This window comes from Bidens hawaiensis, unplaced genomic scaffold (genome assembly GCF_021521415.1).
Source record: "Bidens hawaiensis isolate Kalapana, Puna unplaced genomic scaffold, B.hawaiensis_p1.1 tig00001575_1, whole genome shotgun sequence".
NCBI classification, from domain to species: Eukaryota; Viridiplantae; Streptophyta; class Magnoliopsida; order Asterales; family Asteraceae; genus Bidens; species Bidens hawaiensis.
This window is the reverse complement of record NW_027491088.1, coordinates 3,520,183-3,545,384: the sequence shown is the minus strand read 5'-3', so window position 1 is coordinate 3,545,384 and position 25,202 is coordinate 3,520,183. Positions and strand designations below refer to the sequence as shown.

The 25,202-nt window shown below is 37.3% G+C and overlaps 1 protein-coding gene and 1 pseudogene across 2 annotated transcripts; one reads left to right on the top strand and one right to left on the bottom strand.

Moving 5' to 3' along the window:
• Positions 1 to 3,241: 3,241 nt before the first annotated feature.
• Positions 3,242 to 9,170, top strand: LOC143588168 (homeobox-leucine zipper protein ATHB-15-like; annotated as a pseudogene). Its single transcript, XR_013145054.1, has 15 exons — positions 3,242 to 3,465; positions 4,781 to 4,940; positions 5,013 to 5,122; positions 5,644 to 5,734; positions 5,827 to 5,922; positions 6,005 to 6,358; positions 6,446 to 6,520; positions 6,598 to 6,704; positions 6,790 to 6,982; positions 7,072 to 7,242; positions 7,742 to 7,822; positions 7,935 to 8,069; positions 8,141 to 8,457; positions 8,540 to 8,646; positions 8,735 to 9,170. The product of XR_013145054.1 is annotated as a homeobox-leucine zipper protein ATHB-15-like (transcript).
• Positions 9,171 to 19,663: 10,493 nt separating this feature from the next.
• Positions 19,664 to 21,939, bottom strand: LOC143586231 (gibberellin 20-oxidase-like protein). Its single transcript, XM_077067824.1, has 2 exons — positions 21,411 to 21,939; positions 19,664 to 20,309 (listed from the first exon to the last, which is right to left on the bottom strand). The coding sequence occupies exons 1-2, from the start codon at positions 21,926 to 21,928 to the stop codon at positions 19,754 to 19,756; spliced, it is 1,074 nt and encodes a 357-aa protein (XP_076923939.1). The 5' UTR covers positions 21,929 to 21,939; the 3' UTR covers positions 19,664 to 19,753.
• Between the last annotated feature and the right edge of the window lie 3,263 nt (positions 21,940 to 25,202).

The window sequence follows — 25,202 nt, the reverse complement described above, 5'->3', positions numbered from 1 at the left end:
CGCCACACGACGCAAAACGTCCTAATTTGTAGCCTCTCGACTACGCATAGCTTAAGTGTTATGGTTGATAAGCATTTTTACAACCATTTTTAACAAAAATTTAGTGTGATTTTTCTTACGAGGTGTGAATTGTGAAATGTGAATTTAAACTGATAGGGCAGTAATCCAACGGCTAAGATAAGGGCAGTCTGGCATGATCACTGGTGTTGTCCCCACGGTATCCTGGCTTTAAAAGAAAAACGGGCCCACATTAACATCTTCTCAATTTGTCATTCGTCAACATGTCATGTCTTTGTCACGTCAATGTATGCGAGTATGTTATGCTGGCGCACACTGCCCCCCCCCCCCCCCCCCAACTTTCATTTTTGTTTTATTATACAAACACCACCTTATTATCTCACTATTTGCTTACTAGCCTTTTAAGTCCATATTTTTTTTTACTTCTTCTAACTTTAGTCCTCCAGTTTTATACCTTCTTTTTAGAATAATTGCATGTGCAATGCTACATGGCTAGCTCGTTCTAATAGTTTGATCTCATGGGTTTGTTGGATGGAAATGAATAAATAGTGTGTGTTATGTAGATTGATGTAACGAGCTAGAGGTATTGGTAATCCATTGAAACTAACCAAACTGTTTGAATCATATCAACGATTTAAGATTTAGCAGTTTACTAATACAGCATATGGTTTCAAACATGTTGTAAATCAAATTAGTTTAAATCGTTAAATTGTTAACCACTAATTAACGTAGCCGTGCCATATAAGGTGAGGGGTTTGCAACATGGCGACAATGCGGTAAGGGTGGTGTAAGGAGGAACAACAATGCCGCCCTGGATCAAAGATAAAGCACAAATGCTTTCAACGGACTGTTGGTGCTAGATAGCAGTTGATGTATGGGAATCCGTACCCACAAATGAATGTGGTATCGGGTATGACACATTTTCAAATACCGTAGCTAGGCTAAATGTCGTGGTATAACGTTGCCGGCGTTAGGCCAGTCCGACGTGGCAGAGAAAAAAGCGCCCACACACTGTGCCAATGCGGCATTATCAAACATTACAAGGGCTACGTTATGACGGGAGGTATTGGATTAATGATGAGAATAATTGATAGGGCGGCATTATGGTGGGTGGGTGGCAATAATAGAAAATGCACTCTCTAAAATCATTGTTCCAATGGTGTTTATAGGTAAAGACAATTTAGTCAATAGATTTAAAATATAAAATCTAAAAATGTTGTCGCAAAAGCCAATGACTTTTTGTTAAAGGTCTTGGAGTTAAAAGTAAAAAGGGAAATTGTAAAGGAGTGAAAGTGAAAAATTCTGAAACCAAAGAACGAAAAACAGTAAAAAAAAAGTGTATGAAAATGAAAGGTGTTTGAAAAGAATAAATATAAAAAAGAAAAGGCAAAATCGAGGCGCATGCAAAGCCGTCATCATGGTGTCCTCTTTGTCCCACGAAACCTCCCATGCCCACCCTTCCTTCTTTTTATTAAAATCTTTCCATTTAAACCCTGTTTTTATTATTTATTTACCTTTATGCCATCCCACAGACCACTAAATTGGTAGGTTTCATGATATTTTGATTTAACCAAGTTATTTTGTTTATAGTTTAAAGGAGCCTTATTCTTTTTTTTTTTTTGAAATACAATACATGCTCGAAAAGTTAATAATATTAAATACATGATTATTTCAATTGACACATGAAACTTATAAAACATATATTATAGATTTCTGGATTAACATATACACTGTTCTATTAAATATGAGATTGTGAAAAAGAAACGTAGAATATTTTAGAATACAATCCTACCATCCTTGTTTATTGATTCATCGGTCCACCCATTGTACGAAACCGTACAAGTTATGTAACCGCTTTCTAGTGTGGCATGTCCGACGACGGGCACAACTAGATCATAAGGACATTGATAACAATCCACATCAATTCAATATTACCATTTTCTATTTATAGTTTTATGATGGTGGGTAAAATTATTAATTTAGTTGCATCATTATTTATAATGTCTATCTCATAATTTTAATTACTTTCTTATAGCATTCTTAACTCATTCTTTAAAGTTGTCAAACTCATATAATTTATGGTAAATTTTTAAAAAACCATCAAAATCATCTCTCCAATCCATTCCCTATTATATGGATGAGTTATATGGCAACTAAAGTAAATCCCTAAATATAGGGACTCATTTTTTATCCATACCATATAATATATTACATATCTCCCAATCACCATTTACTATATAATAAGATAAAAGAGAAAAAAATAATAAAGAATTAATTTATGGATATGAATAGGGAATAGAATGTTGAAGAATTTTGAAAAATGATTGATAAATTTATGAAATGATGTTTTTTTAGCTAAATTATAGGGAAAATATATAGAATGAGATGTGAATGCTCTTATGCTATATGTTAACAGCATATCACATATGCAATTATCATTCTAGTTTATTCACATACTTATCTTTTACATTTTTTTTAATGACAAAAAATTTCACGTGTAAATCTATTTTTTCGGGGATACGTCCAAGGAAATCGATTTTTCGACTGCAGTGAGACCATACTCACTGACGCACAGGTTCCGAATGAAATCCGTAAACCCTCACCTCTTGTCGGGGTTGAACTCATGATTAAAGCTCTGATTCGTCTCTTCACACATACATCATTCGAATTGGTTCAAGTGAGAATCAAACATACGACTCCGTTAAAGAAGCACAAACCTCTTACCACTAGACCAACTTTTAAGAATGTCTTTACCAATCTAATAAATATATAAAAAAACAACTCATTTAAGTAACAATTTAAAGGTAAAAGAAATATTAATTAAAATAGTTAAAATAAGATAATAAAATCAAAATTCAAAGCACTCTTATAAAGGGGTAAAACCGTAATTTTCATAAAGATTCAAATATATTCATTCCTAGAGATACAAATAAATAGCCAAAAGCAAACCAACAAACAGCATATCAGGCAAACAAACATCCACCCAACAACTTCACATTTCATATCATATCATATCAATCACCAGGCAAAGATCTCTCTTCTTCTTCTTTACTCTTCTTCTCTTCCTTTATTATTATTTATTTATTATTTATTAAATTTTCTTTTACTTATTCACAGAAGAACCATCAAAATGTTCCAGAGACTAGGCACAATCAAATCTCACCAACATTAACGTGTTCACATATATTAATAATATATAATAAGAGTGAGATAGTATATTATTATGATGGCAACGAGCTGCAAGGATGGTAAAGGCGGGAATAATAATAATATAATGGATAATGGCAAGTATGTGAGATATACGCCTGAGCAGGTTGAAGCTTTAGAGAGGCTGTATCATGACTGTCCCAAACCCACTTCGCTTCGTCGTCAACAACTCGTTCGTGAGTGTCCGCTTTTATCCAATATCGAACCCAAACAGATCAAAGTTTGGTTCCAGAATCGAAGGTTGGTTGTTGATAATGTGTTGTTTGTTTCAACTCTTAAGTATGTGTAAATGATGGTGTAAATGCGAGATGGTATTGATGTTTGTTATTAAAGGTTTTTACAAGTACGGGTGTGAACGAGCCAAACCCGAGCGTGACTAGTTTTACTGGGAGCTCGAGCTTGGCTCTTTTCAGGCTCTTTCTCTAAAGTTTGAGCTCGGCTTTTGAGTTGTTATCAAGCTTGATTGTTTCAAGCTTTTTTTAAAGCTCGATCTCGGCTTATGAGTTGTTTTTAAGCTCGTTTCACGCGCTTGTTATTATTATGTATTAATTACATTTTTATATACTTATATTTATTTTTTAATTAAAAATTTGTATATAACCTAGTATATATTGTTTAGTTATAGTTATTTTTATCATAATTTTCTTATAATACTGATTATTAAATAAGTACACACTAAATTAAAAATTTACAAACAGGAGGCCGGTTTTAGGATTGTAAGCGCGCTCTAGTTCGTAAGCGAAGCTTGGCTTGTTTGTGTTTGGGATTGTTTATTTTCACCAACTTATAACTTATTAACTTATTAAAAAGTAATTAGTTATTTGGAAGTTTTTGGCGTGAAAGAAAAAAGTTAATAAGTTACACTTTAACTTATTGAAAAGTAAGGGTGTGTTTGGGATTGCTTATTTAAATGAAAATGGACTTTTTGCTAAAAGAACTTTAACTTATGAATTTTTTAAAAGAAGTTTACAAAAAAATGTTTGGATTAGCTTATGTGTTGGGAAAACCAAAATGACTAAAAAGTACACTCTTTTTTAAAAGGAGTGTAATGGGTTTTGAGGGTTAGAGGGGTGTAATAGGTAATTCAAATCCATGAAGTTAATAAGTTACACATTCCTAACTTTTCGAAACCCTTTTATTTTGCCTTGTCCAAAAGTTAAAATCCATAAGTCCTTATGGTTTGCCAAACACCTTATACCTCTTATTAACTTTTCAAAAAGTTTATAAGTTATAAGTTGATGAAAATAAGGAATCCCAAACACACCCTAATTAGTTATTTGGAAGTTTTTGGCGTGAAAGAAAAAAGTTAATAAGTTACACTTTTTTTAACTGATTAACTTATTGAAGAAAGTTATAAGGAGGTAAAACAAGGAATCGCAAACACCCCCTCAATAGCTTATATTTAGGCTCGAGCTCGTTTGATTCGAGGTTTTCCACTAGCCAATCTCAAGTAGACCTCTATTTACAAGAGGGTGTTATATATATATATATATTTCAGCCATTGTGCTAATATAGTAATATAGCTTAATGTATTAGTTTGATCTTGGTGTTGCAGATGTAGAGAGAAACAAAGGAATGAAGCTTCACGTCTTCAATAAGTGAACCGGAAGCTGACTGCTATGAACAAGCTGTTAATGGAGGAAAACGACCGGTTGCAGAAGCAAGTGTCTCAGCTTGTGTATGACAACGGGTGTTTTCGTCAACATACACAAAATGTGAGACATTTTATATATTGTGATTTTTTTTGTGTATAGAAATTGAAGTTTATAATGTTTTTTGAATTGCAGACTAAGGTTGCTACTAAGGATACTAGTTGTGACTCTGTGGTTACTAGTGGTCAAGTTGGTCAACGGCAGTCAACTCCCCAGCATCCTCCAAGGGATGCTAGTCCTGCTGGGTCAGTTGGTTTTTGCCCTTTTGAATTCATTTTTGTATTCTTTTTGTGATTTAGAAAGTATTTTGTTTAAATCTAGTGTTTCCAAATGTAACACATATGTACCTGTTATACGTTATTTAAGAGTGTCACTAGCCAGTTTGGTCGGTTTAACATTTTGGTTTTGCGGTTTTTGACAAAAAAATATTCTTTAATGAAAGCATAGAGTTGTATTAAGTTTTAAAAATGATAAGGATTGTTCATGTAATCGGTAATACCTACACACAACTTAATGTTTTTTATAACAAAATAAATCAGTAATAAATGTAAACGGTTCGCTTTACACTCCCAGTTTCGAGTTTCAAACCGTCGAACCCTGAACCGAAGCGTATATATTTCAAAACGGCTGACATTATTCTGTTAGGCCGGTTTCAGGGGTTTACGAACACCACTGTATAGTGTATAGCATATTTATTGCCACTGAGGGATTTGAAAATATATTGTTTTTTAGCATAATCCTCTAATTTCTTGTTTTTTGTTTTCAGACTTTTGTCCATTGCAGAAGAAACTTTAGCAGAGTTTCTTTCGAAGGCAACTGGAACCGCTATCGAGTGGGTCCAGATGCCTGGAATGAAGGTACCCGCTTAATTTATCATCACACTCATTTATCTACATTTAGAGAACAACAGGACTTGGTTAATATGTAACTGTTTCTTTGCTTATTGTAGCCTGGTCCGGATTCCATTGGAATCGTTGTTATTTCTCATGGTTGCACTGGCGTGGCAGCACGAGCGTGCGGCTTGGTCAGTCTCGAGCCTACAAGGGTAAGTAAATTTCATATTACAAAGTTTTAGTTTTATGAAACCACTTAAAGCCAACTTATATGTATTCAAATTCAAATTCCAGGTCGCTGAGATCCTCAAGGATCGCCCCTTGTGGTTTCGTGACTGTCGAGTCGTTGATATCCTCGATGTTCTGCCCACTGCCAATGGTGGAACCATTGAACTTTTATACATGCAGCTTTATGCCCCTACAACTTTGGCTACGGCTCGTGACTTCTGGTTGTTGCGCTATACTTCCGTTACCGAAGATGGCAGTTTAGTGGTCTGTGAAAGATCAGTAACCAACATCCAGAACGGTCCAAGCATACCATCCGTGTCAAATTTTGTACGGGCTGGAATGCTGCCTAGCGGGTACCTTATCAGACCTTGTGAAGGGGGCGGGTCGATAATACACATTGTGGATCATATGAATTTAGAGGTAAAGATTATGATGCCATATTTGCTATTTATTTACATATACGATATATTTGGAAATTTGATTATTATTATGTGTATTGCTAAACAGGCGTGGAGTGTACCCGAAGTGCTGCGTCCATTGTATGAATCACCAACCGTTCTAGCTCAAAAAACGACGATGATGGTCATACCTTTAATCCTTTTTTTTTCAAATGTATGTAACGGGCTTGGGGTTTTTAACGTTTGATCATTGTTGGACAGGCGTTACGCCAGCTGAGGCAAATAGCTTTCGAGGTTTCTCAGCCAAGTACTCCTAATTGGGGAAGACGGCCTGCAGCTTTAAGAGCGCTTAGCCAGAGGTTAAGCAGGTAGCTAATAACATATTTTGTGTCGCATTTATGTTATCAATTTGGTCCGCTAGAGATATAACATACCCTAAATTGTTCTTGTTAGGGGATTTAACGAGGCTGTAAACGGTTTTACTGACGAGGGGTGGTCATTAGTGGGTAATGATGTAACGGATGACATTACAATTCTTGTAAACTCTTCACCTGAAAAGCTAGTGGGATTAAATACTTCTTTCTCAAACGGATATCCGTCTGTTAACACCGCTATCTTGTGTGCAAAAGCATCTATGCTTTTACAGGTCAGCCACCAAACACCAACGTTTGTATGGATCAAGAATTTAAATTATATTCATTTACTTATGACCTTAATATTTTGTGTATTTTGTAGGATGTCCCTCCGGCTCTCTTGCTTCGGTTTTTGAGGGAACACCACAACAATGTTGATGCTTACTCGGCTACAGCGATCAAACTTGGTCCTTGTAGCTTGCCAGGTGCTCAAACCGGTAATTATGGGGCTCAAGTTATTCTTCCTCTCGCTCAAACAATCGAGCATGAAGAGGTAATCAATCACTTCTAGTTTACTTGCTTTATTAATTTAAGCAGTTAATACGGAAAAATATCGGATATCCATCAATCGATATTTTAAATATCGGTTACCATGGTGAGATATCGATGGGATACTGGTAATTTTAATATCATGTAAAATTCATATATATAGCAATTTAACACTAGTAATTCAGTATAATATTCTACCATTAACAAATTAACCTTTTGCAACTTGCATAACACTAACTATCGTAGCAAGTAGGTTCTGATTAAGACTTAAAACACTAACATTGAACATTCAAAATTGATAATTAAGAGTTAAAACGAGAATATCGGTGATATATCTGTCAAATGTCCATCCAATATCGATCAATATCGCCGATATTCTGAACGATATTTTTCCAAGGGACCGATAACCGATATATCAAAGATATTTCAGTGATATCGGCTGCATAGTAATTAAAAAAATCCAAGCATGTACCTAATCAAATATACATCTTTGTGGTATACAGCTTTTGGAGGTGATCAAGCTGGAAGGTGCCGGTTTTTGTTCCGAAGATGCACTAATGGGTCGAGACATGTTTTTACTACAAGTACGTGTTGTTTTAACGGTTCTCGTTTATTGTTCTGTTTTAACATACACTTCACACAAATTAATAATTTTCTGATATTTTTTATTTGATTACATTTATGTAAATATAATAGCTATGCAGTGGTATGGATGAAAAGGCAGTCGGTATGTGTTCAGAACTTATATATGCTCCAATCGATGCTTCGTTTTCTGACGAGACACCACATTTGGCTTCCGGTTTTCGCATCATTCCTCTCGATTCTTGCAAGGTGAGTACTTACATTTTATTCCTTAAATTGTGATAATTTAAGTACCTAATTACACTATAATATACAAACAGGGGGATTCGAGTCCAAACCGAACACTTGATCTTGCTTCTGCACTAGAAGTCAAAGGGTCCGGAAATAAATTATCTGGTGAGCGAGATGTCGGTATCGGCAGTGCAAGATCTGTGATGACAATTGCTTTTGAGTTTGCATTTGAGAGCCATATGCAAGAAAGTGTAGCTGCTATGGCTCGCCAATACGTTCGCAGCATAATATCATCGGTTCAGAGGGTCGCTTCTGCACTATCCCCGTCTCCAAACAGTGGTGTTCAGGCACCATTGGGTGCTCCCGAAGCACATACTTTAGCCCGTTGGATTTCCAATAGTTACAGGTAATGAATGTCAAAATGGTCACCTAGTCGTGTCAGGTTGGGTCGATCTGGTGAACTTATAATACTTTCGCTTATGAAACAGGTGCTATTCGGGTATGGAACTGTTTAAAGATGCGGGTGGAGAGGGAGTGACTCGATTCTTAAATCTATGTGGCACCACTCGATGCAATCATATGCTGCTCAATGAAGGTTAGTCATTATTGAAACATGCGCTCGTGGGTTATGTTTTGGTTATAACTTATATTATTGACTACTAAACCTCTACGGTTTAATGCAGGCGATGCCGGTTTTTACATTTGCAAATCAAGCTGGTCTTGATATGCTTGAAACCACATTATTGGGACTACAAGATATGAGTTTGGAGAAAATACTTGACGAAAATGGGGAAAAAAATTTGTGCTCAGAGTTCCCGCAGATAATACAACAGGGTTTCGGGTGTCTTCAAGGGAGTTTAATCTTGTCGAATACGGGGAAGCCGGTATCTTATGAGCGAGCGGTAGCATGGAAAGTGTTGAATGAAGATCAGGCTTATTGCATTTGCTTTATGTTTATCAACTGGTCGTTTGTTTGAGTCTTAATCGGGTCGCTAAATGATGGTAGTTGTAGTTCTTTTGATGTTTGTTTTGTTGGGTAGTAAAAGGATGGTTAACTCTTCGGATCTTGTCTTTTGAATGCGTATTTAATGCAGGCTTTGATGACGTTTAACGTGTCAAGTGTCTTGCTCTAGGTTAAAGCAAGCTTGGGTTTAGGCTCGAGCTTAAACTTGTTGGGTTTCAACGGTGGTCCGAGACAAAAATGGTTAAACTATTTGAACCTGTTTTATATGTTAAGTGACGTTTTGATAAATATTAATCCATATTAATATGTATATTTAAACGAACAACAAAAACGCAGAGGATGTTAAACTAATTAAAATGAACCAAAAACCGAAACCCGAACCCGGATACCATTACAAACGCGTATGAGCACAAAAAAAACATAAATAATCAACCATAGGGTGTTTGTCGATATACCTCGGTATGAAACCGGGACGATACACCACGAGCTAACGAGATGCACTAGAAAAGGGGACACAATCAACGGCCAAAAGTTGATCCGGCGGCGGAGCTCCGGCAGTGTGTACGGCTCAGATCTGGAGGCTTTAAGCAACGAGGTACGCCAATAGTCAACAGCAGCAGCTAACAAGGGCTTCTAATCACCAAATGGACCTCACCGGAAAACCGATGGTCGCCGGAGAAGACGAACCAGTAGCCGGAAAACCGTAAATAGGGTTTTAATCACACCGGGGCTAATAGGGAGCTGCGGTGGTGATTGGAGAACGATATTAGAGGCTGTGTATGTATGTTTGGTGGCCGGAATGGCTTCGCCGGAAAACCGGTCGCCGGAATTGCGGCGCCGGAATAGTGTAGCTGCTAGGGTTTTATGGTTTTTCAAAGGGTTGCCATAAATAGTAAATAAGTTATCTATTTATAGTTTACATACTAGGGTTTAACAATTAAACCAACTTGGGCTTAAGCCCAAATAACCAAATAAAACCTTTTAACCAATATCCAGTCCGCGTAATCGATTGTGTCGGGCCTAAATAAATAATATTTAAAATAGGCCATGATCTTGTTACCCCCGGTGTAACTCTATCCGGGTCACGTTCGGGTCGGTCACGTTGACTTGACCCGAAACGTCCATAAAATCCAACAGTCTCCCACTTGGACGTATTTGGGTCAAGTATCACAACGCTGACAGCCAGAGGCGTTCTAGCTACACATAGCTGACCCCGACTGAATATGACATTTTAAATCCATAACCAAAGTATCTTGGAATACCTTATTGCAAGACAATGAATTTATAGTAATCGTTGTCATCTATCCTTTCTGTATAAGACATTAATTGAACAATGAGACATGGATCAAATCAATCTCATATGGTGTTCAATTATTATAGTTCTCGATATAGAGTCAAAGTGGTCCAATCAAACACACAGTCAATTTGGGTGAGGCCTCACACTTTACCAGTTTGAATCAACGAGGGCGCCAATATGTCTAACTGTTACATTTAAATGTAAGAGTACAGAATCCCATCTTGACTACATACAACTCCCACTGAACTCCAGAACATTCCCAACCAATGCCTTTATGGCTGGCAGTTACGCAACAACGGTTGACATGATCAAAGAATATTCCTTGGTAAACGAAAGTTCTAATATGTATCTCAGGTCTAAGGATACAAAATGAGCATACTATTATCAAAACATCTTATGATAAAGATCCATGAAGATATTTTGAAGCGAGTTACATCCAACGTCATTCATAATGAGGTCTGTGAGTTTGGAAGTCAACAACTTGAGTCCAAGGTCAGAATAGTCTTAATTCGGAATCGCTCCCATGAGTCTGACCGACTACGGATAATTTAGAATACAATATTCACGGATTAAACGTATTAAAATGAACACAGTTGTATTATTCAACGTTTGCATTTAACCATTAAATCAAAAGTGAACAGAAAAGTACAACTGATAAAACGTTCATACATTCAAATACTAAATCAAAATAAATCACTGGCAAGTCTAAGCCCGATAGCATCTCTATGCTGGCCATGTTTGTACTGAGTCATTGGCTTAGTGAACGGGTCGACTAGATTTTGATCTGTGTCTACTTTGCTTATCACGATGTCACCTCGTTCCAATATTTCCCGAATAAGATGGAACTTCCTTCGAATGTGCTTGGTTCTGTGATGAGACCTTGGCTCTTTGGCTTGAGCAATAGCACCTATGTTATCACATAATATCTCGATTGGTTTGTGAATACTCGGAACCACATCGAGATCGGTGATGAACTTCTTCATCCAAGCAGCCTCCTTAGCAGCATCAGATGCGGCTATATATTCGGATTCGGTGGTAGAATCCGCCACAACACTCTGCTTAGAGCTCTTCCAATAAATAGCTCCTCCATTGAGAGTGAAGACGAAACCCGACTGTGAGCGAGAATCATCTCGGTCAGTCTGGAAGCTAGCATCAGTGTAACACTTTACAGTGAGCTCCTCTTCCACTCCCCCAAACACCAAGAACATGTCTTTAGTCCTATTCAAGTACCTTAAAATGTTCTTCACAGCAATCCAATGGGCAATCCCAGGACTCTGTTGAAAACGGCTGATCATGCTCAAGGCATACGACACGTCAGGTCTGGTACATAACATAGCATACATGATAGAGCCAACCGCAGAAGCGTATGGAATTGCTTGCATACGCTTAGATTCAATGTCCGTTGCCGGAGATTGCGATTTGCTCAACACGGTTCCCTTAGTCATTGGAACAACTCCTTTCTTGGAGTTTTCCATTGAGAAGCGTGCCATCACTTTGTCTATGTAGGTACTTTAACTAAGCCCTAGAATCCGCTTAGATCTATCTCTATAGATCTTAATTCCCAGAATATATGCGGCTTCTCCAAGATCTTTCATTGCAAAACAAGATTCCAACCATTGCTTAACTTCCTTAAGCATAGGAATGTTGTTTCCAATGATCAGTATGTCATCCACATACAAGATGAGGAATGATATAGTGCTCCCACTAGCCTTTCTGTAAACACAAGGTTCATCTTCATTCTTGATAAAACCAAACTCTTTGATTTTCTCGTCAAAGTGAAGATTACAACTTTGAGATGCCTGCTTAAGCCCATAAATGGACTTGTTCAATTTGCAAACCTTATTAGGATATTTTGGATCGACAAAACCTTCGGGCTGACCATATAGACATCTTCAGAAAGATGTCCATTTAGGAAAGCGGTTTTGACATCCATTTGCCATATCTCATAATCATAGTATGCAGCAATGGCAAGCAATATCCTAATCGACTTGGTCATAGCAACGGGCGAAAAAGTTTCATCATAGTCAACACCTTGAGTTTGAGTGAAACCTTTCGCGACTAGCCGTGCTTTGTAGGTTTGCACATTTCCATGCATGTCGGTTTTCTTCTTGAAAATCCATTTGCTCCCTACTGCCCGACAATCGGAGGCTAGCTCAACCAAGTTCCAAACTTGGTTATCATGCATGGACTGCATCTTAGCATTCATGGCATCTTGCCATTTCTTGGATTCCGGATCCAAGATAGCAGACTTGTAGTTAGTAGGCTCGTCCCCAGACTCGGCTACTAATAAGACTTCGGCACCATCTAGATGACATAAGTATCTAGAATTTGGTACGGGAGTCCTACTACTTCTGCGAACGCTTGTGTTCACGTCTGATGTATCAGCAACAGCAACCTGTTGATCAGACTCTCCAACTACCTCAGCGGTTGATTGTGGTTCTTGAATTTCTTCAAGATCGACAATATTACTTCTAATTCCTTGACTAAGAAATTCTTCTTCAAGGAAGTAGCCTTTCCTCCTGACAGAAATCGTATTTGTATCAGGATTAAAGAAGTAATAACCGCTCTTGTAATAGTATCCGACGAAAACAACTTTTTCGCCGCGGGGATCAAGTTTGTCATCAGACTCACTTGTGATATAAGCATCACATACCCATACTCTAAGATAAGACAACTTGGGTTTCTTTCCCTTATGCTATATCTCATATGGAGTCTTGTCTATCTTCTTAGTTGGAGCTAGATTGACAATGCGGGCGGCGGTCATAAGGGCGTAACCCCAAAAGGAGTGAGGCAAGTTGGTTCTACACATCATCGATCGAACCATGTTTTGCAAAGTTCGATTTCTCCTCTCGCTCACGCCATTAAGTTAGGGTGTGCCAGGTGGAGTGAGCTGTGAAACAATTCCATGCTCTTTTAGATGAGTGATGAACTCTGTGCTGAGATACTCTCCACCTCGATCTGATCGAAGTATCTTAATGGTTTTGTCAAGTTGGTTTTCCACTTCGCTTTGAAACTCTTTGAACTTTTCAAAAGTTTCGTGCTTGTGTTTCATAAGATACACATAAGCGTATCGACTATAATCGTCGATAAAAGAAACTAAATATCTTTCATGGTTTCTAGTCATGGTTCTAAAAGGTCCACATACATCAGTATGTATGATTCCTAATAGATCACTTGCTCGTTCACTTTTATTAGTGAAGGAGTCTTTGGCGAGTTTGCCAGCTAAGCAAGATTCACAAGTGTTAAAAGAGTCCGGTCCTGTGTATTCAAGAATACCTTCGGATTGGAGTCTTTTAACTCTTGCCTTGCTTATGTGGCCAAGTCGGCAATTCCATAGAAAAGTATCGTTGACACTAGTCTTGATACGTTTTGAAAGATGATATACGTTATTGTCAGGTTGAACATCAATCTCATAAATACCATTTCGAGGTTTAGCCTCAAAATAAAAGATATCATTTAAGTAAGCAGAAATAGCCATGCCATTAAGAACATACTTAAATCCTTGTTCAAATAACAACGAAACTGAAATGATGTTTTTGGTCAAGCCAGGAGCATACAAACAATTATTTAAAGGAAAAACTAGGCCAGATGGACAAGTAAAATGAAATACTCCAGTTGTCAGAACTGGTACTCTCTTCCCATCTCCAACGATGAGTTCCATGCTGTCTTTATTCAGTTTCCTCCACTTCTCAGGCTTCGGCAAGACATTAACGATGTGGTAACCACATCCGGTATCAAATACCCATGTGTTGCTAGAGACAGTGAAAAGTTCAATAACGTATATAGAAATACCTCCAGAAGAGCCTTCACCATTTGCTCTCTTTTTTCTGATCTCAGCAAGGTGCTCGGGGCAGTTTCTCATCCAGTGCCCCCATTTGGTTGCATTTGAAGCACTTGCGCTCCTCAAAGGGCGGCGGCTTTTTCTTTGCAACCACCTTGTTAGTGTTGGTGGCAACATGGGCAGCAATAGTAACTTTCTTCTTGCATTTTCCCTTAAAACCCCGATTCTTTGGTTTTGGCTTCTTGACACCAGCAGATCGAATCATCAGAACTTGATTGGTCCTACAAGGAATGTTCATCTCAGCCGTCTTGAGCATGTTATGAAGCTCCGACACTGTCTTCACCCAACCATTCATATTGAAATTCATCACGAACTGGTCGTATGAGTTGGGGAGAGAGTTGAGGATGAAATCCGATGCCATTTCATCGGGCATGGGATAATCAAGTTTCTTGAGTTGATCGATGTGCCCCTTCATCTTGAGAACATGAGCACTGACGGGAGACCCTTCTGCCATCTTGCAACTTATGAGTTGTTTCATGATGTCGAAGCGTTCTTGACGGGCTTGTTTCTGGAACATGCCCTTGAGTTGCTCAAGCATCTCATAGGCACAAAAGTCTTCCAAGCCTTTAGCAAGCTCAGAAGTCACGGTGGCTAGCATAATACAGGAGACCTCAGCCGAGTCATCCTTATGCTTGTCAAGAACCTTTCGTGCAGCGGCTGTGTTGTTTTCAGGCTCGTTTGGAACAGGTCCATCGAGAACATACAGGCGCTTTGCCATGGTTAGAACAAGTCTTAAGTTGCGGTGCCATTCGATGAAGTTGGTACCATTCAGTTTATCCTTCTCAAGGATAGTCTTAAGGGCGTAGGGTGAAATTTCGTTTGACGACATCTGATTAGTTAAGCAAAAGTAAATTTAATTAGTATTTTTGACGTTGTAGTCCTATTATTAATGACCCAATAACATTAATTAATTAGAAGTATGAGAATCTGGCTTCCAGTTATTAAAGGCAGCTGTAGCACACAACATTAATAAGTGGTTAGGCAGACCGACAACGATTGTCAATTGTGAATAGAGCACAACTCTCGGTTATGAGGCCTATAGAGACAACGATTGTCTGTATAGATACGTTTAGCCTCATCTTTGCCCACTTTAAGTCTCCAGACAGCTTTACCACGTAACAGGAGAGTAAAATAATAGTTGTCCTAGTACCATGACGTGTGAAAGAGCCGGATGTGTCAACGAAATACTTTCACCTTGATGGGATAGGCTAGAAAATAAGTGTGGTGCTGTAGCTCCAAACACTCAAAATTTCGCAGTATGCCTCAAGTGTGACTTTTAATAGGATTGGCATAAACTATTGGTTTTAAATTGGGATAAATTTTAAAATTACCAAATAGAGTAAAAGTCAAATTTTACTGTATTTATTACCGCGACGCATAGATGAACCCTTTCATCTCTCAGGACACTTAGTTTTAAATAACCTATTAAAACTAAGTTTGTAGCGATACGACTAACCAATTTTAAGTTATAATAACTTATTAGTTTTGGAAATCAAAACGCTTTAAATTTGCAAAACAAAATTGGTTAATAAAAATGTTTATTTTCCAATTTATTTGGTATTAGGTTGGTGATATTATAATCCTATTATAATCAAACCAAGCAACCACAAATAGCAAATAAAAAATATGTAAATCCTTTATGGCCAAAAGTTGATCGGTCTCGCTAGAGCCAATTAAGGAGACCGATCGGGTCAAGGGGTCACAAAACAAACAACCACAAGGATGGACTACGCCGTGCATCCCGTCGTCTTGCCCGAACTCCAACTAACTTCAAAATGGTCCTCGAGCTCGTCCTCGGTTATCTTCGCGTCTTCTTAATTACAAATTTATAAACTAACATTAATATGTCCTATTACAAATTTGAACCATCTTAATGGCCAAAAGAAAACCGAAAATTAAATAATAACCTTTTTACAACTTTTGAACCAACCATATGGCCAAAACAAGCTCAAACACCAAACACAACCAAACAAACACAATAAATAAAATTTCGGGTCGTTTTGACTTGGTCAAATAAAATAAACAAAACTTTGACCAACTCAAAATCACCCGAAAATAATTCTAGATCTATAAACTTTAAACGATTTAAAGTTTAAGATGTAGATCCCGTTTTAAACGAAACGGTATCGACTCGTACGTTGTAACCGCGGCTCTGATACCACTGTTGGGTTTCAACGGTGGTCCGAGACAAAAACGGTTAAACTATTTGAACCTGTTTTATATGTTAAGTGTCGTTTTGATAAAATTTAATCCATATTAGTATGTATATGTAAACGAACAACAAAAACGCAGCAGATATTAAACTAATTAAAACGAACCAAAAACCGAAACCCGAACCCGGATACGATTACAAACGCGTACGAGCACAAAAAAACATAAATAATCAACCATAGGGTGTTTGTCGATATACCTCGGTATGAAACCGGGACGATACACCACGAGCTAACGAGATGCACTAGAAAAGGGGACACAATCAACGGCCAAAAGTTGATCTGGCGGCGGAGCTCCGGCAGTGTGTACGGCTCAGATCTGGAGGCTTTAAGCAACGAGGTACGCCAATAGTCAACAGCAGCAGCTAACAAGGGCTTCTAATCACCAAATGGACCTCACCGGAAAACCGATGGTCGCCGGAGAAGACGAACCAGTTGCCGGAAAACCGTAAATAGGGTTTTAATCACACCGGGGCTAATAGGGAGCTGCGGTGGTGACTGGAGAACGATATTAGAGGCTGTGTATGTATGTTTGGTGGCCGGAATGGCTTCGCCGGAAAACCGGTCGCCGGAATTGCGGCGCCGGAATAGTGTAGCTGCTAGGGTTTTATGGTTTTTCAAAGGGTTGCCATAAATAGTAAATAAGTTATCTATTTATAGTTTACATACTAGGGTTTAACAATTTAACCAACTTGGGCTTAAGCCCAAATAACCAAATAAAACCTTTTAACCAATATCCAGTCCGCGTAATCGATTGTGTCGGGCCTAAATAAATAATATTTAAAATAGGCCATGATCTCGTTACCCCCGGTGTAACTCTATCCGGGTCACGTTCGGGTCGGTCACGTTGACTTGACCCGAAACGTCCATAAAATCCAACAAAACTAACTAGTCATATCGGACTGTATGTTACTATCACTACAAATAAGTTATGTTCTTATCAGTTCTTTTTGTTTTGATCACATACAATGTTGATGATTCAAGTGTCAGCAAAGTCATTTTAAAACTCTTTTCTTACGTTTCACAGATAAATCTGTTTATCTGTGAAAAGTAGACGTGCACAAATCGGGTACTGATAAAAAACCCGAGCCGGTTTGGAACCGGGTTTTTTCACACAGGGTAGGAAATGGCACCGGTTCCAGTCAGGAACCGGTTCGGTTTCAGACCCGAACCGATGCCTCGAAATACCAACTTTTAGGAACCCGGTAGGGTAGGAACTGGGACCGGTTATTACGTAAAAACCGGTTCCGCCGGTTTTTTTTGAAATTCAAATAAACTAGCCGTTACAAACCGGTTCTAACGGCTATATAGCCGTTTTTGACCGTTGGAACCGGTTTTTTTACTATATTAAGCTTAAAAACATACTGTAAATAGCAATGTGTTGTGTGTTGTTAGTTAAACCACTTTCAAAACAATATAACACACTCTAAATCACAATTAAGGTTAAACCGACAAGAAATGGCAACTAATGACGACATTCTTATGGTGATTGAAACAAAACGATGCCCCGATGTTTGGGTTCATTACGATTTGTGTGTCATGACCGACGCACAAGAGATGGCTCGTTGCAAATATTGCTCGAAGTTTCTTAAAGCAGGGTCCAACTCGACATTACAAAAACATACGAATAAGTATTGTCGTGAGAAAAGAAGTTTGGATGCTAAAAAGGCGGAAGTGGGAGAGTCGTCCGGCTCTACAACCCAAGCATCTACCGCCGGTGACAGCGCTTAATCGTTGTAGAACGCCGGATTAAAACGACGGACGTTGTTTTTTAGTTTAAGTTGTTATGTTTAGTATCGTTTATGTTTTAATAATGTTTGTAATAGTTATTGTTTAAATAAATAAAATGTTCGTCGTTATAAACAAACTAACAAAAATTAATCATGACTAACAAAAGTAGTTATTATTAAACAAGTCAAAACTAAATATTAGTTGAACTTGTTACAAATAATTACTAAAACAAATAAAAAATACAAATTACAACTCTTCTTCGTCTTCACCCTCGTCTTCATTCTCGTCTTCACCCTCGTCTTCATTATCGGAAGAAAGCCCATCCTCCGCCTCCTCATCATGAATAGGACGCTCTATTGATATTTCGTCTTCAAAGTTCGCCTTGTGTTGTACACGATCCACCGCATTCAAATGGTCTATTAGGCAAATGCAAACCTCTAGAGACTCGGGAGTTAATTTTGTTCTTCGCATAGATAATACCCTCCCACTAAGAGAAAAAACCGATTCAGAAACAACCGTTGAGGCTTGTACGGCAAGCAAATCACGAGCCATGGCGGATAGAATAGGAAGTTCGTTTTGTTATCCTTTCCACCAAGCCAACAAATCAATATTGCGAATTTCGTCGACCGTTGCGCCCTCAACATAGTTTGCTCCACTATATCGCCGTTGGAACCGGTTACAACTGCTATAATACTCTCAAAAACCGGTTCCAACGGCTATATTACCGTTGGAACCGGTTCCAACGGCTAGTTTGACCTGTAGTTGACCTTTTTAAAAAAACCCGCTGGAACCGGTTATTTCGGGTAGGAACCGGACCGGGTACAATTTGGAACCGGGTAGGAACATTTTGGAAAATGCAATTCGTGGAACCGGGTATGAATTTCGGGTACAAAAATACCCAAACCGGGTATGAGGTACATCGGGTAGGAACTGGAACCGGTTCCGGGTCGGTTCCACCGGTTCGGTTCCGGAACCGGTTTTTTTTGCAAGTCTAGTGAAACGTAAGAAAAAATATATTCACTTGTTTAATAGGACATTTCAGTCATTTTCTGCCTATGAGACTATTTATGTAAATTCAAAACTTTATATTATAAGCAGTAACCTGGTCTTGATTTTCTGCTTATGAGACTATTTATGTAAATTTAAAACTTTATATTATAAGCAGTAACTTGGTCTTGAGCAATAAGTTATTACAATCGCTTATCGACACCAAAACAGTTACATTATCTACATTGGTTAGAGCTATAGTAGCACCTATAAACTCGTTGAGTTAGCTCTTACATCATATTTCCACTAGTCTTATAAAAAACACTCATTTCCTCTCTATTCATAGTTATAACAAATCCTAGTAATCACCACTTTATAAGGTTGAAAATAGTTACTTAGTTTTGTACTATAATCCCTTAAAAAGTTCAAAACAAATTTTAAGTGTCACTTACAAAAGCTTTATATAAACTTTCTTTACAACAAATAACTGAAATGTACATATAAACATAAAATAAGATTAAATTGCCATGTTTTGTAATAATACAAATATTAAAATCTCAAACTTGTTACAAACACAAAAATATGTATAATCATCAAATTTTCGCAATAGAATTCAACAAAATAATTAGGAATTTTACAATGAAATAAACACTCTTACAAGATTCAAATAACTTAATTACAATTACAATAAAACTTGAAAAATAAGGCCAAAATGAGAAAAAACAAAACTTGGTGACCAATTGAAATAGTTTTCTCCTTCATGTGTGGAGGATTATACATAAAAGCCATTGAAACACAATCACCACCTTTAAGCATTAACTTACCCATTACATGCTTATACTTCCCTTCACTCCATCTTTGCAACTGATCACCAATAGCGATCACCAGCGCGCCTCGCTCTGGAGAATACGACACCCAGCCTTTCTTCGAATACACACGAAACTCGGATCCATTGCATACGTGAACACATAGTGTGTGAGAATGCTCGGATCCTCTAATCAGCATTCGGATCATGTCGTACCATAAGGAATTCGTGTGGTCATTTTCATTTGTGGTTGTTTTTGAATCCGGATTTTGGCGGTAGAAGTAGCAAATGGATCCGGCAGTTTGTTTCGTGCTTGATTTGTCATTGAGAAATGTTGATATTTCTCGAGTGTTTTTGAGTAGAAACTTGATTATGATTCCGCATATCTTCTCAATTTCGGAAGTCAGGATCTCTAGGCTTTGGCTGTAAGCAAGTTTTATTGTGCAGATGATTCATGTTATTATTGGATATTTATATAGATTTTCTTAAAGGGATGAACGATTGCATTAAAGAATTAAAGAGTAGTGCTTTCATCAGAACATAAGACAGGCAACATACTAAGCCACTAGTCCTTTTTCAGTGGCAAGAACTGTTCTTGAGTTTTTTTAAAGGAGGAAAAGAAAAGGAAAACTAAGGATAGTTAAAAAATGGGTGTTCTTGAGTTTTTATTAGGATGGAAAGGAAAGGAGTAAGAGGAGTTAGGAGGGATTAAATTAATGTATTTTTTAAATAAGTTATCCTCCAAAAAATGGGTGTTCTTAAGTTTTTTTACTAAGTCGTTTATAAGCTACCTTAATTCATAATTCTTAGTGTGATAATATTACTATTAATGACTTGTTTGACTTAACTAAATAACTCAACAGCCTCAGGTGCAACAAAATCAAAAGAATTAAATGCAAATGTTATAAACCAAAACTAAGTAACTCTCTCGTCCCGTTGGATATTAGTTTGAAAATTTGAATTTATTGGAAAGCGTTTGGATCTTTGAGTCGATCGAAGCATGTTTATAATTTTATCATGAGCCCATTGTTAACTAGCTTTGTATTCCATTCTCGATGTTTGTAATACATTACTCTGTTCTTATCATTATCGTACTCAGTATATCCCACAAATAGCAAAGCTATGGTAGAGTCTGAGGAGGGTAAGATGTAGACAGCCTTACCTCCACCCCATAGGGATAGAGAGACTGCTTCCGGTGAGACCCCCGGCTCGATAGTAGTTTTGCATCAAGCCTTTGACATAAGACACATAACACACAATCATCGGGACACCGGCTGATTGGTGCATGTACCCTTGTCTTTCGGCTATCAACGCCACCACATGATGCCTGATTAACCTTCCACCACTTTTAACGTTATTTTCACGATATTAGTAAAATAACGTCAAAATTAGTGCAATTTTACTTTTGTCCGCCAAGGGTTCACACATATATACATTATATGTGTGCACCGCAAGCAGGGCGTTTCGTTCTTATATATTGTAATGCATTATTCAGTTTTTTATATATTGTTATGCATTATTCACCTGGAATTTGATATCCGAGGAGGCAAAATGGCCTCCATTTTCGACCTCAACGCCTCGTCTCTACACCATACGAATTCCTCACCATTTTCCTTCTCATCTCCATAAAAATCAACAAAACCGTACATCCTATCACTCGATCTCGCCATAACCGCCTTCTTCTCCGGTTCCAACTCAAACACTCCAGCAGCATAATCCGAAACCAACCGAACAAGCTGATCAGATATTCCATGATTCACCAGCTCAAAACAACCAGTTCTCGCAATCACATCAAACTCTTCAACGTCAACCGAGTCCAGTAACTTGTAGTCAAGTTTCTGAAGCTTCTCGGTTTTCGACTTTTGCGTTGGAGATACGCGATCAGGTAACACGAGATCAGGCACACGAAGGGAGTTGTGAAGAAACTCGGTGAGAAACTCGTCGTTGGCGACGGAAGAACGACGGCCGGAGGCTATAGGCGACGGCGGTGGTGCTCGGAACTCGGTTGGATTGTGGTGGAATGATTGAAGCCAATTTGCCATTTGATTAATTAGTAATTGAGACTGTTTTACTATTGATGAGATTAATTAAGCAGTATTAGTTGTTAATTTATATAATTGTTTGAAGGCATAAGTTTTAGTTTAATAATAATTATGAAGGCTTTATGACTGTAAAGAGGCTTTAGAATGAAGCAGTAATGATGGCAGTTTTGCTTTTCCGGCGATGGTGGTGAATGAGAAAGGTGGTTATTATTGCCGTTGGTGACTTGGTGGTGTGACAGCGTGGATTAAGTTGGGCTAGAAGAAGTGGTTTGGGCTTGGTTAATGGGCTTAGCTTTAAGTTTGGGGTTTAAAAGCCCATTTCTTTTCATACCATTGTCTATTACAAGTTGGGATTTAATCCAATTAAGGGTGTATTTTTTACCGTATCCAAAGCAACCAGAGACCCGAATAAACTCTTAACCCGAACTCAAGAATAAACATCCGGGTTGATGTTTGGGTTAAAATATCAAAAATCGGGTTGATCCGAATAACTCTCATTCTAATTTTTTATAAACCTAAGGTAATCAAATGTCTCATGCTCTCAAACTCTTGGTTGCTGCATGGGTACACAACTACACATTAATATTTTAATTGAGGCATGCTCTTCTCATTCAATTCACAATTTACATTTCAAAACCCTAAAATCTCTATTGCTTTTAAGTATTGCTCGGTGGTTTTTTTTCATTCCAAAATCCACAGCCACACATCACATAGAATCACGCAAAACAATGAAGCACTCCTATCATAACTACACACAGCATGTTTCATTCAAATCTACGCCAGGGTATCATTTTAAATCTTTTTGTTTAATCTAGTCTGATCAATGACGCCTAGTGTTGTCATTTTTGATAAGTTCCCATAATACTTATCGAATTTTAGGTTTCAAACATTTTATTTATGTTAAGTTTTGGAACTATGAAGGTTTGGATTTTGTTATAGTTAAATATGGTTGTATGTTGAAATTGACTTGATTATGTTTTTACGAAGGTTTGAATTATGCTTTTATTTATGATTTTGTTAAATGTGAGTTTTTTATTTGTTAGACCCGAAACCCAACCCGAATTAACATGACATGTTCAACCCGAAACCCGAACAACCCGACTTGATTTGGGTCGGTTCTTGGGTCAATTTGCTTTGAGATCAAACCCGAATAACCCGAAACCCAAACAAATAATCCGAAGAACACCCCTAGATCCAGTCAGGGATCCCAACCCAAACCAATGTTGTGTGTTTTCACAATTGATGATGTTATAACTTATAAATAAAAATATAGAAATATATTTAAAGATTATCATGTGATAAGAACAACAATAAATTTCAAGTATAATATAAGTTGTTATGTAAGTTATATTTATGTTATAAAGAGAGATTGTTTTCTTAAAAGAAAGTGAAATAACGAAGAAACTTATTAAAATTGAAAAACAGTTAAATGGAACTTTCATATGAAGTATTCTCGCGAAGATTCGAGCTCAAAACATACGTATCCAAACTGTTGCCCTGTTGGTATTTTTGAACCGTTTACACAAGTTGATGAATACATGACAACAAAATTAATAAACGCGTCAAAGTTGGTGTAGTAGTTAGATTATAACAACTTAGTTAAATCCTAATTAGTTAGAGCATACACATCTGATGCTCTAAAAAGACTCTTATATCTATATTCTAGTGAATAGTATAAAGAAATACACAAATTCACATCTTCATCCTATTATCTATATAGAATGTACATTTTTAGAAGGTAATATTTCATCCTCTATATAATCATCGTGAGTGTATAAAATAAGAAAAAATAATAAAATAACTTTTTTGTGAATATGATAAATATAGAGATGAAAAATGGGGATGTGAAAGGTCTTTTTAAATAGACACAACCTACCAATTCAAGTTGTAATTTACCGAGCCAAGATTAATCTATAAATACCGAGCTGCAGTACCAGTCGTAATAACTTTTTTGAGATATATATTTTATTTCTTGTTACAACAAATATTTGAGATATATCCAGTTTCGTGTTTTGGCGTTCCTATCTATTCTAGAAATTAGAAATGAACTTCGTAAAAAAATATATATTTTACAAAAAGATCAGATCCGGTCTTCAAGACGTTACTTTCGGGAAATTTAAGGAGATGATATGAGGAAATCAAAAGAAAAACGCCATTACCACTTTGGTGGGATGGTAAAGGCTTTGGCCTTTGGGTGAGAGGTCCAGGGTTCGATTCTTGGCATTGACGGTATAATGTAAATAGTAGGAGGAAAGCTTGAACATTCAAAAAAAAAAAAAAAAAAAGGTTAAGAACGACTAACATGTATTTCTTGCCAGTTGACTATTTGACCATAGACATAGCAACCTAAAAAGAAAAAACTATCAAAGCCAAGGACAATAAACGACTTGGTTCATATTGTTGAGTCAAGCATTAAGACTTTTCTAGCTAGGCTTATATTATACGTAAAATAATAATCGTGGTATCTTAGTATTCTTATCCAAAGGTATTAATAAAATAAGCTTCTTATATTTTTTCTATAATCAACATTGTCGGTGACTCGGTACTGTATATATATTTTTAATCCATATCAACGTTTTTGTTGTTCTAGATTTTAAGCTTTTCAACTTAGTAGTTGTAACTAAAATAGGAAAGAGTTCACATCCATATACGGTATACTCTCTTTATTTTTTTTAAAATTCATATACGCCTGTAAATAAGTTTTTAATACGTAGAGAATTTACCATATGTATATATTAAATTCTCAATAATACTAAAATTTTAACCACTTATTTTTTGTATATTGTTGGGAGGGATGTAGGCTTCGATTCACTTCGGCCAGCCGATTAGAAAAAGAATGTTAAAGTGGAAGCATGAAAACTCAATGAGTTCTCATGTTTGGGGTTGTAGCAATGATATCAGACCATGCGCAGTCAAACCTAGACATATCCGGATATTTTACGTCATGTGGTGCCTAGTTAGCTTTTGGCATTTTACAAAAAAATGGTGTAATGGAAAATGCCCCCTTAAAACGACTCTCTCTCATCCCCCTCTATCTACATCTCGCTCACAATACCCTTAAAACTTGTGTCACACCAACGTTATGTACAAATCACTGGTACCAAAAAGTAACCCCAAAACACCGAGAGGGGCGGTGTTCCCCGACGTTTTGGCTCCAAAACGCCACGACTATGGACGGTCTTAGAGCCAACATGGAGAGAGCTACCCATGATCAACCATCAACGTGGGCGTTTGCCCCTATGGATGCTGGATTGTTATAGATCGAAACTATTGC

Bases quoted from the DNA above. Each gene is read 5' to 3' on its own strand.
- LOC143586231 (XM_077067824.1), bottom strand. From the start codon at position 21,928: ATGGCAAATTGGCTTCAATCATTCCACCACAATCCAACCGAGTTCCGA. The intron at 20,310-21,410 runs GTGAATAATGCA...ACTTGCTTACAG, and splicing joins CCTCGGATATCAAATTCCAG to CCAAAGCCTAGAGATCCTGA.